The following is a 16,047-nucleotide window of genomic DNA, read 5'->3' as shown; positions in this document are numbered from 1 at the left end:
TCAAGCAGTGATCACTTTGGATTACCAAAGCAGTCCTCCATTTGGGAGTTCGAGGAGGGAACAAGGCAAGACTGGAGTTATGTCCAAAGTGCCAGAAACCTTTGGGCACTGTTCATCAACCTTCTCCTTACTGAAAATACTTTAATTAGGATCATAGTGTTTCTAGGTACAGCAAATGACAGAGCACCAGGGAAAAGGCAGAGCTGCCCTCAGGGATAAAGACAGAAGAGCCTTTTCCCCTGATTAAACCAAATCATAGTGGGTATATCCTGACACCTTGCTTGAGCACAAGGATTTGAGGTTAATAAACAGGGCTTGGATGTACTTTGAGGACACCCACACTGAGCCCTGCACAGACTGCACAGGTGAGTGCTGCCATGTCATGGTGGATGGGGCTCCTTGAGACTGAAAGAAATTTGTGGAGGTCTGATGTATCAGGGAGAAGGATGTGGATGCCCTGTCTACTCAGTGACAGGATTCATGGAGAAGATGGTAAATCATTCCCTACATGCAATCCAGAATTGTCTCAGGATCCATAAGGACACTCTATGTTTTCACTGGGAGTGATCTGATCCTTACATAGGACAGGGAATGGTAGGAGGCAGAGGCACCTACAGTGCAGCCTGGAATAGGAAGCTCTTGCTCCCTTAGCTTCTGTACAATCCGTGTGATTTGCCTCCAATGACTGAGGACTTTGATTTGGACTTTGCAACTTATGGTGACTTCAGTCCTTTGTAGATAGAATAGACTTTCTTTCTTGACCATGATTTCATTTATTGTGAATTTCTTCTTTTATACACCTAATGTAAACCATGGAGCATGATGATTGTGGATAAAACAGCTATGAGCTTACTTATTAACTCGAACAACCTATTTTAGAAAATTGACACTTCTCTAATTATTATGTGTGCTAGATCATTGACTCTCTAAAATATACATATATTGTAAGAAACATAATTTATATAAAAATAGCTTTTAATGAAGCCAAAATAATACTCTCAAAGTGATAAATATGAATCAGGAAATCCAAAACTTTAATTCACAGTGGTTGGTCACAAAGCATGTTCTGGTGAATCCTGACATTTCTATCTAAATATTCCCTAAACTTCTAGACTATATATGACCTTTCACCACATCAGAACCATTATTTAACTGGTTGAGCACAGACTGAATTTATTTATTCTAGCATAGTGGAGGGAAGAAGCTTGTGAAAGCTATTTAAAAATGTACATACGTGGACTGAAGAGAAGGCTCAAGAGGTAAGAACACTCACTGCTCTTGCAAAATTCCTAGATTCAATTACTAGCACCCATATAGCAGCTAACAACCATGTGCAACTTCAGTTGCAGGGATCCAAGGCCTCTCTCTGGCCTCTGCAGGCCCCAGGCACACAAGTAGTGCACAGACATATATGCAAATGAAGCATATAAATACACAAAAGAATGACCAGCATTAAAAAGAAATAAAATATAAATTTTGCTCTGGCAGTTCCAGAATAGATGAAAATGTATAATGTTTGAACTCTGGGAGTGAGGCTATTCAGGAAAGAAAACAAACTTCCTCGTTTCAGTATGTATTATTGATATCTCAAAAAATTTAAAAATACAAGATAACTGATGTACTAACGCATCTGTCAGGTCTCCTCGGCATACAGTGAATAGAAGCAGACAAACAGACACCACAGTCCTGAGACTCAGGGAAATTGTAGGCGATACAAGTGTGAACTCTGGGCAGCACTGACTATGAAGGATCCTAGCTGTAAATCAGATTACAGAGAAACATTACAAGTACCACTGTCACAATGCTTATACCCTATCACAGGGTAAGTTCCAGTATTTCATGGGCTTAGGAGGAGTTAAAAGTAATTCAGAGATAAATTTGGTAAACAGCATCTAATTAATCTATGTGTTGCTTATTGCCAAGGTCAATTTGGAGTTGGAGACAAAGAAAATTCACATAATTTTCCCTGGAAAGCAACCCTAATTGGGTAAGTATTGCCATTCTTTGGATTACCTTCATTTTTTCATTAGTGCAATGTGCTACTTAAGGGACAAATCTCTACAGGTCTTCCAAGAGGATCTGGGAAGGGAGGAATCTAAGGCGATGCATACGTATCATGGCTTGGAAACTGAATGATGGAGTCCATTGTTCGAGTTTCCCATAGAAAAAAATTTAGAGATGAAGGACATAAAGAACTGCGTTCTGTGAAGGCTGAGAGGCATCAGCATGGTGCTCATGTCCAATTGTCATCATCATCATTATCATTGTCTCCATGTGAGTAGAACCAAGAACAGAAGGTCCAAGAGCAAAATTAGGCATCTGTAGCAAAGAATTCTGTATTTACATAATACACTCTACATTTCATTAAAGAAAACAGAAAATGCACAGGCATTAACTATATCATGTTTATTTCCTTAGCCTTCTCAAGTTTTTCCTAGTTTTAACCATGAAGATAATTTGGAGTGATCTCTTCCAGGGAATAATTTTCATTTCACTTACTGGATTTGGAGTTTTAGGAAACATCATATTATTTGTGAGACATGTATATACTTTCATTATGGGTTCTGAGAACAAAAATATAGATGTGATTTTCATCCACTTGGCTTTTGTAAACACAATCATTATTTACTGTATAGGAGTCAGAAACATAGCCACAATTTTTTACATCAGAAACTTCCTAAGTGATGTTGGTTGTAAAACTATAGTTTATCTAGAAAGGGTTGCTCGTGGCCTCTCCATCTGCACCACCTGTCTCCTCAGCATGGTCCAGGCTGTCACCATCAGTCCCAGGACTACACTGTGGAGAAAACTCAAACTGCATGTTCTTGCCTTTCTCTTCCTCTTTTGGATCTTTAATTCCCTCATAAGCTCCAATTTGCTGCACTATATCACAGCAGGCAGTAGCATGAATAGGTCTGAAATTGGGATGTTTACTGGATATTGCTATATGCTACCATCCAAGCACACAGTTAAGTGGCTGTTTCTCTCTTTCATGGCTCTTCGTGATGTCATTTTCCAGAGTCTCATGGGATGGAGCAGTGGGTCAATGGCTCTACATCTATACAAACATCATGTCCGTGTCCTCTATCTTCACAGTTCCAGGTCTGCAAATAATTCTAGGCCAGAAATCAGAGCTACTCAGAGGGTTCTCACTCTCATGGCATGTTTCCTTTTCTTTTATTGGGCAGATTTCATTTTCTCCTTATATATAGGTTCTACAGTGAAAAATGATATCACAATACCAAATATGAAAGCATTGTTAGTACTTAGCTATGCTGGTCTTAGCCCCTTTATCCTGATTATCTGGGATGTCCATATTGCTAAGATCTGCAGTGTCTCCTGAGAAATAATAAAATTCTTTTCACATCACGTCTATATGATCTAGTGCTATATACACCAAAATGGCTTTGCCTTGCTGTGCTAATGTATCATAACATTATATTGATTAAGAAAATAGATTTTTCATTCCATGTAGCTCATGCTAGGTAACTGAAGAATGGTACAGGCTCTAGGAAGTGAGCAGGGATGCTCACTATCCCACTATTGCACTGATTGTAACATGTAATTTATCTTGCTGTATCCCTCATAGGGTAATGCAAGAAGACATGCACCCACCCACAATTATAATTTTATTGTTCTTCATGCTAGATTTTATGCTTATAAGGACCCACAAACTTCTCCTGCCTTTGTATTTCTTCTACTGCTCTTTCATGATCACTGACTCCACTACTTATTTGCAAAGCACTCGCTATGTGCAAGAGGCTGTTCTAAACCAATGAGCAAGTGAAGAGGAATGCCAGGAAGCATACTTTATCTGAAATGTCTCTCACAAAGAGGACTTGACCAGCGAAAAAAGCAAATTCACTGAATAAACCAAGTGCTTGGCATTACAGGGTTCCAAGCCCTGAAGAACTGGTAAGAATATATACTGTATATGAATTCCACAACATGAAAGTCATTGGCATGTGGTTGTGATTGCTAAAGAAACTCTAATTTATGCTGGACATGCATGTTATTACCCACTAGCAATATGTATCTGACTCCAGTCCCTGAATGATAAGTTTTCAGCTGGCTTTACTCACTTACCCCCCAATACAGAAATGTACGACATGACCTTCTACATCTTATGATATGACTAAACTGCTTCTTTTGTTTCTGTAACTTTTATGCAGAGACCCAAATATTGTTTTGAGTTGCTTTATCCACTTATACTAGCAGCACAGACAATTATTGCTTGTTTATGTATAGACTTGACCTCTACTTGTGTTTTTTACCTTAAAATAAAACCCTTTCCCATACCCTTTCCTCACATTTGAGGTTGTGCTTTTATTTTTTGGTTGTTATCCTGTTAGCAGCTCTTCAATATATCTTTTAATTACTTTTAAAGTCTTGACAAAATGTAAACTTAAATGTAAACACAAGAACCCTGCCCAAATATGAACAAGTAGGACACTGGAGAATTGTCTGCCCCTCTTTGCCTTATGAATATAGGCCAGTCTTTCAAGTTCTTCATCCACAGAAAGTCTCTCAGATCTTCTGGGTCTGGCAGCTAGAGCTAATAAAGCCTTGGGTGATGACAGAAGTCTTAATGCTCTCCTGTGTCAAAGACCACTCTGGGGGAACCTAGGGTAACCACCTAGGTAAGTCTCCATCATTTTAATGGGTACAGAGGCCTTTTGGACTATGATCCTTGTCCAAATTTATCCTTCTCAGATTTCTGATGGTGTTAATGGCTAGCTGTAACTTTATTAGTTAGACAACAGCAAGCACAAATGCAGCTACCTGGTCAGTCCAATACATGTGTTTTAAAAAATTAGGTTTAATGAGGTTTTCTTTGTATAGAGCTATTCTGTCTCTTGTTTACAAAGGTAGGCTCAAGAGGCCAAGGGGAGAGGCCCCACGCCTTAAAGAAGGGTAACTACCACTGTGTCTCATCACCATGCCCTCTGACCTGGCCAGGAAGAAGGCAGCCAAGAAGAAGGAAGCTGCCAAAGCTCCATTGCAGCCCAGTAAGAAACATGAAGAAAATGGTGATTCTGTCATAGAACCTCAGGTGGCAGAGGAGAAAAAAATAAGGAGACCAATGGCAGAGAGACCACAGGCAATAGAGAACTGGATTTGGTGACCAAGGAGCTAGAGGATTTGAGATGAAGAAAGCTGCTTCTCGATCTGTCATGGGCATCATGGCCTCACACCCCAACAATACCAACATCCACATTATCAACCTCTCACTCATCTTATATGGTCAAGAGCTGCTCAGTGAAAACAAACTACAATTAAACTCAGACCAGCATTATAGCCTCATTAGATTAGATGGAATTGGAAAGTCTGTGCTGCTGTATGCTATTGGGAAACTTGAAGTGCTCATGCCTGAGCACATGGGTACCTACCATCTGACCCATGAGATGAAAATTGTTCTCAGGGTGAGAAAATCTGGGGTTTTAGGCATGCTTCAACCTCTTTCTAGCTTCAGGTTAGGTTCTCAAAGAACTACCTCCATTTGTGAATCCTGCTAGTGGCTGGGTCCTCATATAATCAGAAATATGAAGCTGTGGGTATATAGAGCTTGCCAGCTTTCATCTTCAAATTTTCCCTGTCATTTCACTATTCCCAGGATAACATTAAAAAAATATCTCTTCACCCACGTTAGGTTAAAAATTGTGCAAAGAAATTGTTCCATCTGAGTTGAGGTGAGTGCACAAATTTACCATAAATTAGGAGCTTTGGCCTTGTTGGAGGAACTGGTCACCAGGGGTGGGCTTGTAGGTTTCAAAAGCCTCTCATTCCACCAGGAAATCAGCATGAAAATGTCATGCTGAGTAAGATTGCTCAGTACAGCTACTCTCTAAAGAGAGCCAGAAGGTCAAACAGACTTTCCTCAGTCTCATCATCCTACGAGACACTGTTGCAGAGAACCATGGAGGGAGCAATGGCTATGTAATATTTCTTCTCCACAAGTACTACCAACATGTCCTCTACCTCCAAGCTTCTCTATAGAATTCCCCCTGAGCTGAGAGCTGCTTGCTGCCCTCCTCCTGGTTTGTTTTCTTTTCTTGTATGGATAGATTGGATTTTTTGCATACAAAGTTTCTCCTTTGCAAACAATTCCTTGATGCTAAACATTTGAATATTTCTGACCCTTGGTCATGCAATTCTCAGGCCTCTTGTGCTGATTCACTGATCTGGACATCAGGGTGAATGTTGCCATGCACTCTGGGAGATGAAGACTTTGATAAATCTCATTTGTCACTTTCCTAACACATCTGTTTGAAAGATCTCTGAGTTCTCTTTGAAACCAAATCTCATCCCAGTAGCATAGCAGATGACTGCCTTTCAGACAACAATGCTGGTAAACTGAAGCTCTGAGGAGAACTAAACTTCACTGTCTCCTAAAGTGACAGGGACACCTCATTCTCCACTCTGCCCTCATGAAGTGATTTAATTGTCCATCTAGAAATCTGTTTTTACAAGTATTAAGGTACAGGAATCATTTGGCAAATCTTATCAAAATGAGAAATTGTTGGGTCTTTCCCCCAGATTTCCTTTTCTAAAGCATCATTGTACAAAAGTACTTGATGTTTGAGACTTACAACAGGAAAATGCTGTACATGGCAGTGCTCATTATTTCAGAGATTAATTGTAATGGCAGGGTGGGAGGTTTGGCTAATTTATAATGTCTATAATGAAGAGTCCTATGTAGCAGTGCACTGGCCCCAGGGCACATGACCCCAAAAGACCTTTGTACCATGATGTGTGTGTGTGTGTGTGTGTGCACACGTGCCCACACACTTATTCTCTGCAGTCTCTGATAGTATCTGAACATTTCCTCTCACATCAATGGGACCTTTAATCTTTATCTTTTGTTTCTTTCTGGTACTCCTAAGCATCATCATTGTCATCATTATTATTGAGACAGGCTTATTCTGTGTATCTGTAGATACTCATTATGTAAAACAACATGGACTGGAAATCAGAGATCCATCTACCTCTGCCTCCTGAGATAGCTGGGATTAAGTACATGAACCACTGTGGCCTTTTAAAGAACACCACTGTTGCCTTTCTCGTTTTGAGTCACTTTTCTTTTCACTTTTCTTTCTTTGTCTTTCCCAACTTAGAATAAGAACAAAGTTTATTATCACAAAAATTGAGTGAAAAACTGACACAGGGACAAATAGTAATACTGATAGGTACTTTTTAAAAATGATTCTATTTATTTTTTTTAGTAAATAATAAGATTTATTTTAAAATATACAACTCAGCATTGACATTTTTAAGTCATCAAAATAATTTATAATAGTTAAATACCTCTTAAATATACTTGATGTCTTCTGAAGCTAAAAGTAATGTGCATTAAACCACAATTTAAAAATCTATTTAGAACATTAAACAAATAGAAGTAGAAAAAATACTTATGAATTCCTCTATGAAAGAAAATTGTGACAAGTTTCTGATTAGACAGAAACCATTCTGTCTGCAAGGGAAATACTTCATAGAATGAACTGGGTAGTGTTTCTTCTGTTTCTATTTTGTGGAATAGTTTGAAGAGTATTGGTATTAAATCTTTGAAGGTAGTAGAATCTGATAATCTTTTTTAATTTCCACAGTTTCTGTTGTTACATCACCCACTTCATTTCCAATTTTATTAATTTGGATACTGTCTCTGTGACCTCTGATTAGTCTGGCTAAGGGTTTATCTATCCTGTTGATTTTATCAAAGAACCAGCTCCTGCTTTTGTTGATTCTTTGTATAGATCTTATTTGTTTCTACTTGGTTGATTTCAACCCTAAGTTTGATTATTTCCTGCCATCTACTCCTCTTGGGGGTATTTATTTCTTTTTGTTCTAGAGCTTTAAGGTGTGCTGTTAAACTGTGTGTATGCTCTCTTCAGGTTTTTTTTGTTTTGTTTTGATTTTTGTTTTTTGTTTGTTTGTTTGTTTGTTTTTTTGGAGGCACTCAGAGCTGAGTTTTCATCCTAGCATTGCTTTCATTGTGTCCCATACATTTGGGTATTCTGTGCCTTCATTTCCATTAAATTCTAAAATGTCTTTAATTTTCTTCTTTTGTTCTTCCTTAACCAAATTATAATTGAGTAGGGCATTGTTCAGCTTCAAGGTGTATGTGGGCTTTCTGTTATTTTTGTTTCTATTGAAGTTAAACCCTTGTATATGGTGATCTGATATAATGCATGGAAATATTTCAATCGTCTTATATCTGTTGAGGCCTGTTTTATGGCTGATTATATGGTCCTTTTTGGAGAAGGTACCATGAGGTGCTGAGTAGAAGGTATAGTCTTTTGTTTTAAGATGAAATGTTTTATAGATATCTGTTAAAACCATTTGGTTGATAACTTCTGTTAATTTCACTGTGTTTCTGTTTAGTCTGTGTTTCTGTGATCTGTATATTGATGAGTGTGTGGTGTTGAATTCTACCACTTTTTTTGTGTGAAGTGTAATGTGTGCTTTGAACTTTAGTAAAGTTTCTTTTATAAACTTTGGTGCCCTTGCATTTGGAGCATAGATGTTCCGAAATGAGTTATTCTTGGTAGATTTTAACTTTGATGAGAATGAAGTGTCCACATTATCCTTTTTGAAAATTTTTGGTTGAAAGTTGATTTTATTTCATATTAGAATGGCTAGTCCAGCTTGTTTCTTGGGACCATTTGCTTGGAAAATTGTTTTCCAGCCCTTTACTCTGATGTAGATTCTGTCTTTGACACTGAGGTGCATATTCTGTATGCAGCATGTATGCAGTATGTCTCTGTCTTTTTACTGGGGAATTGGGTCTATTGATGTTAAGAAATATTAAGGAATAGGGATTGATGCTTCCTGTTATTTTTGATGTTATTTTTATGTTTTGTGGTTATGGTCCTTTCGGTTTGTTGAAAGAAGATTACTTCCTTGCTTTTTCTAGGTATAGCTGCCTTTTTGCATTAGTGTTTGCCACCTATTATCTTATAGGGCTGGATTTGTGGAAAGATATTCTGTAAATTTGTTTTTTGTCATGGAATATCTTTGTTTCACCGTGTATGGTATTTGAGAGTTTTTGTTGGGTATAGTAGCCTAGGCTGGCATTTGTTTTTCTTTGCGGATCTGTCTGAAATCTGCCCAGGATCTTAAAGCTTTCATAGCCTCTGGTGAGAAGTCTGATGTAATTCTGATATGCCTACCTTTATATGTTACTTGACTTTCTCCCTTTCTGCTTTTAATAGTCTTTCTTTTTTTGCATCTGGTGTTTTGATTATTATGTGACCTAAGAAATTTCATTTCTGGTCCAATCTATTTGGAGTTCTGTGGGCCTTTTGTATGTTTATGGTCATCTCTTTATTTAGGTTAGGGAAGTTTTCTTCTATAATTTTGTTGAAGATAATTACAGGCCCTTTAAGTTGGGAATCTTCACTCTCTTATATACCTATTATACTTAGATTTGGTCTTCTCATTGTGTCCTGGATTTCCTGAATATTTTTGGTTGGGAGCAATTTCTTTGAGTGTTGTGTCAATGTTTTCTATGGTATCCTCTGAACCTGAGATTCTCTCTTATATCTCTTGTATTCTGTTGGAGATGTTTAAATCTATGACTCCTGATCTCTTCCCTAGGTATCCTCTGAACCTGAGATTCTCTCTTATATCTCTTGTATTCTGTTGGAGATGTTTAAATCTATGACTCCTGATCTCTTCCCTAGGATTTCTATCTCCAGACTTGTCTCCCTTTGTGATTTCTTTATTGTTTCTATTTCCATTTTTAGATCCTGGATGCTTTTGTTCAACTCCTTCACCTGTTTGGTTGTGTTTTACTATAATTCTTTAAGAGATTTTTGTGTTTCCTATTTAAGGGCTTCTACCTGTTTACCTGTGCACATCTGTATGTCTTTATAGAAGTTATTTATGTCCTTTTAAGGTCCTCTATCATCAGGAGATGTGCCCTTAAATCAGAGTCTTGTTTTTCTGGAGTGTTTGGGTATCCTGGGCTAGTTGTGTTGGGAAAACTGGGTTCTGATGATTCCAAGTATCCTTGGTTTCTGTTTCTTATGTTCTTGCCCTTGCCTCTCGCCATCTAGTTATTTCTGGTGTTAGCTAGTCTTGATGTTTCTGACTGTGGATTATCTCTTCTGCAAGCATGTGTCTCTCTCCTGAGAGACCAATTCTCCCTGGAGAAATTGGTTATGGAGAGTTGTGGCCCAGGATCAGTTCTGGGTGCAGATGGAAACCAGAAGGATCCTTTCCCCAGCTGTTCCTTGGTTCCTGTGTCCTGGTGGCTCTGGGTGGGTCGCTCTTGGGCCAAGAATTTGAGCAGAAGTAGTGTTCTTACCTGTGCTCATAGGTGTGTCTGCATTCCTGGGAGGTCAGTTCTCTTCCAATGCTTTTGGGATATGGATCGCTGTGGCACAGGATCAGCTCCTGGTGGCCGTAAGTCTGTAGTCCAACAACCCAACAATGGTCAGTAATGGTTTTGAATAGAAGTCCAAAGATCTAACAGTTGCTTAGACCCACAAGGCAAGCATGTGAAGAAGAAAGAGCCTAGAAAATGATTCTTAACATAATTTTCATTGATTGATTTGGAGTTTCACATGATGCATCAAAGCCTACTAATTTCCCACCATTCTATATCCTCAACCCCTTGTAACCTCACCCCCCAAAGGAAAATAATCAGTTAAAATTAAAATTTTCCCCAACACCTTTGGATGTTACCTGTTCCTTTATCGCCTGTGGCCTTTTCTCCTGTCATTGCCCTAGCATCTCCAGATCTGTCTCACTTATACCACTCTGCTCGGCAGTCTCTCCTGCCTCTCTATCTCACATTCGTTCATTGTAGTGGTACTGGGAGCTGTGGTGTGTAAACCCCTTTGCCAAAATATCTTAACTTCCAAATGTTCATAACAACGCGTCATAGGTCTGGCTCAAGACCTCTGGCGTCTGCTATACCATCAATACTGGAACCTCACAGATGACTCCTCTCAGTTTTCCTGTATTTGTCCAGAGTCATAGAGATCCTGTGGTCATAACCCTTGGAGGCAGCCTGGGTGTGGATGTCACCATGACCCCAGATGGCAGTGCAAACCACTGAGAGCAGTTTATCAGGGAGCAGAATTGCCCCTGGACCAATGGCCCAGGCAAAAGCACAGAAAATGAGTTACTAAATGTCTCTCAGACACCATGGCATCAAAAAGATTCCAACTACCGGACATGGCCCTCAGCTGCAGCACAAACAGAAAAATCATCATATCCCCAGGTGACTGCACAGGCTCCTCATTATAGGCCTTTTCTTCAGCATCTTCACGTTGCTAGTTCCTCCTCTCTCAGTGCACAAACTGTTCTCCTCCGTTTCTCTTTCTCTCCCATCTCCCCACATTGTACTCTGTCAAATATATTCATCACATATTTGTCCATCATAGTGTCACTTAGGTGTCTTCCACCTTGGCCCCAGGCCACAGGTCCAGGGATGGGGGTGAGGAGTGGATTGGGGTTGAAGATGGGTCTATAAAGCATTCTTAAATACCTGCTGCTGGTTCACATAAAGAGAATGTTATCTCAATTCATTGAATGTGTAAAGCATGCTTCTATAGTATGGCCCACATGCTCCCCAGCAACAATGTGCATTGGGAAAATGCTAAAGGAAGATGTCAGGGGACCTCATTCATCTGGGTTCAGCTTACAGGACAGAGTGGAGCTGACCAGTGAGAGCAGCTAACTCTTAACAGCAGAGGGGTCTCCTCTGGTCATTAATGGTGCTGTTTCTAAAGTGCTAGGGAACCTTATAAGAATAAGTGAATTAATAATACAATTTCAAGTGCATTAAAGACCATTAATGATGGTCCCAGGAAGTACAAGGGATAAATTTCTTTTTCAAAGGATGCTATAATCCAGAGGAGACTTCAACTCACAACCTAGCCACCACTTCTGCAAAAACTTCTATGAAAGTACCTCACACCACCAGATTGCAACATGGGGCATTGCTGCATAACTGTTTCCTTCAGGTTTAATTATTCCCTCCTGGATGGATCAAGGAGACTCACAAGCCTAGGGAAGCTCACCAAACTTAAAAAACCCACATGACCTTCTTTCCACAGAAAGATAAGCAGGACATTTGCTAGAGCAATGCTGGATTCATGGGGAAGAGTAACCTCAACTGAGAAAATGCATTCCTGAGAGTGTCCTATAGGCAAGACTGTGTGAAAATGGAGGTGAAGTTGATCTGAGGTAAAGGGAGGTTTCAGGAGGGGGCAGCCGGGAAGAGAGGAGGGAGGAAATACTGTGATGTTGTACTGTATGCAGTGTATGAGAGAAGAATTCTATTTTCAATAAAAACAAAACACATTCTGATACCCCCAAAAGTCACCTACATTGGATTCTATAGGTTTGGGTATGTTATATTTTTATTTTCATTCAATTCTAAAATGTTTCTTTTCTCATTCTTGGTTTCTGTCTTAACCCACATTCCATTCAATAGTGATTTGTCCAGTTTCCATGTGTTGGTATACTTACTTCTATGCCTGCTGTTGTTATTGCTATCTAGCTTTAATCCAATGCTCCTAAAAATCTGTTGAGAGTTGCTTTTTGTCATAATGTGTAGTTTTGGAGAAAGTTCCATGTGCTTCTGAGAAGAAAGTACATTCTTTAATGTTGGATGGAATGGTTTATAAACATTTCTTAAGTCCATTAGGTTTATGGCTTTATTAGTCTCCAGATTTATCTGGATGACAGAGAGAGTGGTAATAAGTCATCCACTGTCACTCTGTGATGACCAATATGTGATTTTAAGTTTCTTTCACAAACTTGGGTACCTACATTAAGCCCATGAATGTTTACAAATGAACTATCCTCTTGGTCAATATTCCACTTAATGAGAATGCAGTGCCTTTCAAATTAGCTCTTCTGAGTAGTTTTGGTTTTGAAGCCTATAATGTCAGATATGAAAACACTTGTGCCTGCTTGCTTCTTGAATCCATTTTCTTCTAACACGTTTCCATCCTGTTATACTAAAGTGATATATAGCCAATAGCAAGGTGTGTTTTGTGAGGCTATAAAAAGATGTATACTGTTCTAATCTAACCTATTAGTCTGTGTCTCTTTATTGGGGCTGTAAATAATCATCATTATTATTGAAAAATGTGCACTTATTTCTGCAGTTAGTTGATTTGCAGTGGTTCATTACACTTCTTTTAATAAAATATTCTGGATCTCTTGAGTGTATTTAATCTTCCCATTAGTCTTAAGGACTCCTTCCAGATTCTCTGCTGGTTTAGTGCTAAAAATTAATTGAATTGGTTTTTAATATGGAAAGCATTCCTTCCTCACTAAATTATGATTGACAGTTTGCTTGGGTATAGTTGTCTGGATTGAAAGCTATGTTCTTTCAAAACTTGCATAGCACTAATTTGAGTCTTTCTGATAGAAGTCTCCATAGAGAAATCAGTTATTTGGTTGGATAAGTTTTTGTAAGTAACTTTGTCTTTCTGTCTTGCAACTTTCATTAACTTTTCTATGATCTGAACATTTGGTATTTTGTCTACTTTAATGTGTACTTAATTTATTTTCTTGTTCTCTATGAATCTTAGGTCTTGATAAGCATCTGTTTCAGTAAATTAGGGAAGTTTTATTTATCTATAAGGAGACATGGCTATTTTATTATCTTTCCCTTTAAACAAACACAAAACACAAAATCTCACAAGTAGGATCTGACTAGCTTCAAAGTTGCAGTCCTCTTGCCTCTGCCTCTCAAGTGCTGGAATACACTGTTAAACAGTCCTGCTCATCCATAAAGTGTAATTTTAATAAATAGATGAGCAATGCCAGAGTATAGGGTAAGAGAATCACTTCTAATATAATGTCAACAACTCCTCCCAAACCACTGCTTCTCAGACAATGAAGAGTCCTATGTAGCAGTGCACTGGATCCACTATCACCAGTGCTGCTCTTTTTACCCAGGCCAGAAAGGGAGAGGACACTAGGTCCCAAATGGCCTTTGGATCACAGTGTGTAGATGCACACTTATCTTCTGAGTCTCCAATGGTAGATGAACATTTTCTCTCATATCAATGACATCATTAATCTTTATCTTTGCTTTCTTTCTGGCACATGTAAGCATCATCATCATCATCAGAATCAGATCCTTTTGCACCTCTTTGATGATAAAGAGTTGGATGGTGCTGTGGAGCTCAACCTGGGCATTAACAATGAGCAGGTGCAGCCAAGCCTTGGTCTACTTCAGTCAGTTATAAAAGGAAATTCCACATTTTAAAATCAAAACAGAAACTATAGTTAGATATAAAATGAAACTTTACTGTGTATTTGCTATCGAGTTTATCCCTTATCTGCAGTCTTTATTCCTACAGAGAACCTTCATGAATGTAACAGCAATAACATATTTCAGGGCATTGAAGTTCTGTGATAACTGCATTGGGTTCCTATTGACTTAATGTACAGTATATGTCATTCTTTCACAATCTAGTAAAATATATTCTGGGGATTGATACTTACAGACTTGATGAAGTAGCCTAAAATAGCCACATAGTAGTAATATTTAGCAATGACAAGGTCAGATACAAGATAAGGATTGGACAAACATGATTTGATCACTATGAAATTTGATAAGATCTACCAAATTCACCTGCATGCTTCCAGTCATGTTAGTAATAAAACCAGATTTAAAACTCCTCACTAAAGCTACTTTCTTGGTGCTGAAAAGAAAGCTTAGCACTTAAGGGTAATGGCTGTTCTTAGGAAGAGCACGGGCACAATTTTTAACAATCATTGTTTTTCAGAGCCGTGTGTTTAATGCCCGTCAGTCACAGTCATTTGATGATCTTCTCCAGCAGATGCAGGCTCCAGGCATGAATGTGCTACACAGACATACATGTATGCAAACTGTTGATACACAACAAGTGAAAACAAATATTGAAAAGTTTAAAATATAAAGTGTTTTTATAACGGTAGCAATATAAACAATGAAATTTCTATATCATTATAATTTATTAAGATTACACTCAGTAAAAGGCTTGAGTCACCAGAAAGATTGTTTTAGAATAAACACAAGCTTACACTGCTTGTGGGATTTTGGCTTACCCACAATAATGGAAAACTGAGAGTTCTTTCATACTAATTAAACAAATAAAGGAGAGAAATATTTTTAGCTTCTCTTCAATGAGGATGCCAACATACAGGCATAAGCCCATCCCTGTGAATCAGCACAAAGGGACTAAAGATTGCATAACCAAGGGTCAAAAACTTTTGAATATTTATCATCAAGGAACTGTCTCCCAGTGACAAACTTAAAAACAAGGAAAGAGCACAATCAGTCCAGTAGAAGAAAAGAAAACAGAGCATCAAAAGGAGGACACTTTGAGCAGCTTTCAGCTCAGGAGGAGTTCTGTAGAGAAGCTTGGAGTTCTGAAGGTAGAGGACATGCTGGTGATGTTTGTGGAGGAGAAATATCATGTGGCCACTGGCTCCTCCCATGGCACCCTGAAAAACTGCATCTCTCAGAACCATGAGAGGGAGAACAATCCATTTTATTTCTCGACTTTCTGGCATAAAATAGCAATAGTTGTTGCTGTTGCTAAGCTGTGACATATTCAGACCTGTACTTGTGATGGAATGGATTAGGTTCATACTTATTAAACCATTGAGTATCCAAAAGAATGAGAAGAATGGAAGGATGTGCCATGCAGACTTTGGCCTTAGTCTGCTCCACCCAGATGCTCTGGGACTGATGATGATGGCCTGGACCACAGTGAGGAGACTGCTGGTGCAGATGGAGAGGCCTCGGGCCACTCTGTCCAGGTAAACAATGATCTTACAGCCTATGTCATCCAGGAAGTTTCTTAAACCAAAAACTGTTATTGTCTTTTGCAATCCTTTTGCAAGCAGAAGTACAATGTTTGTAAAAGACAAGTGAGTGAGAATAAGGTATATGGGTTTCTTCTCAGGGCTTCCCCACCAACTGAACATATAATTCACAGAAACAGACATGTTCCCCAGAATGCCAACCATAGTCATGAAGAGAAAAATTGTTTCCTTAATAAACTGCAAAACCATTTTTACTTCCTACGT

At 38.7% G+C, this 16,047-nt stretch overlaps 1 protein-coding gene and 1 pseudogene across 2 annotated transcripts; one reads left to right on the top strand and one right to left on the bottom strand.

The window, feature by feature from the left end:
• Positions 1 to 289: 289 nt before the first annotated feature.
• Positions 290 to 6,644, top strand: LOC110308557 (putative vomeronasal receptor-like protein 4). Of its 2 annotated transcripts, XM_085831237.1 has the most exons (4): positions 341 to 365; positions 1,638 to 1,822; positions 1,924 to 1,987; positions 2,065 to 6,644. In XM_085831237.1, exon 4 carries the CDS (start codon positions 2,447 to 2,449, stop codon positions 3,341 to 3,343), a length of 897 nt encoding a protein of 298 aa, XP_085687363.1. In that variant the 5' UTR covers positions 341 to 365; positions 1,638 to 1,822; positions 1,924 to 1,987; positions 2,065 to 2,446; the 3' UTR covers positions 3,344 to 6,644. The 2 variants fall into 2 exon arrangements, with proteins under 2 accessions (XP_085687362.1, XP_085687363.1); XM_085831236.1 differs by lacking the exon at positions 1,638 to 1,822 and having other exon boundaries at positions 290 to 365.
• Positions 6,645 to 8,146: 1,502 nt separating this feature from the next.
• On the bottom strand, positions 8,147 to 16,047 carry LOC110308281 (putative vomeronasal receptor-like protein 4; annotated as a pseudogene).

The sequence above is a fragment of the Mus caroli genome, unplaced genomic scaffold, assembly GCF_978045245.1.
Source record: "Mus caroli unplaced genomic scaffold, Mus_caroli_1 scaffold_15, whole genome shotgun sequence".
Classification (NCBI taxonomy): domain Eukaryota; kingdom Metazoa; phylum Chordata; class Mammalia; order Rodentia; family Muridae; genus Mus; species Mus caroli.
This window is presented reverse-complemented; position numbering and strand designations above follow the sequence as displayed.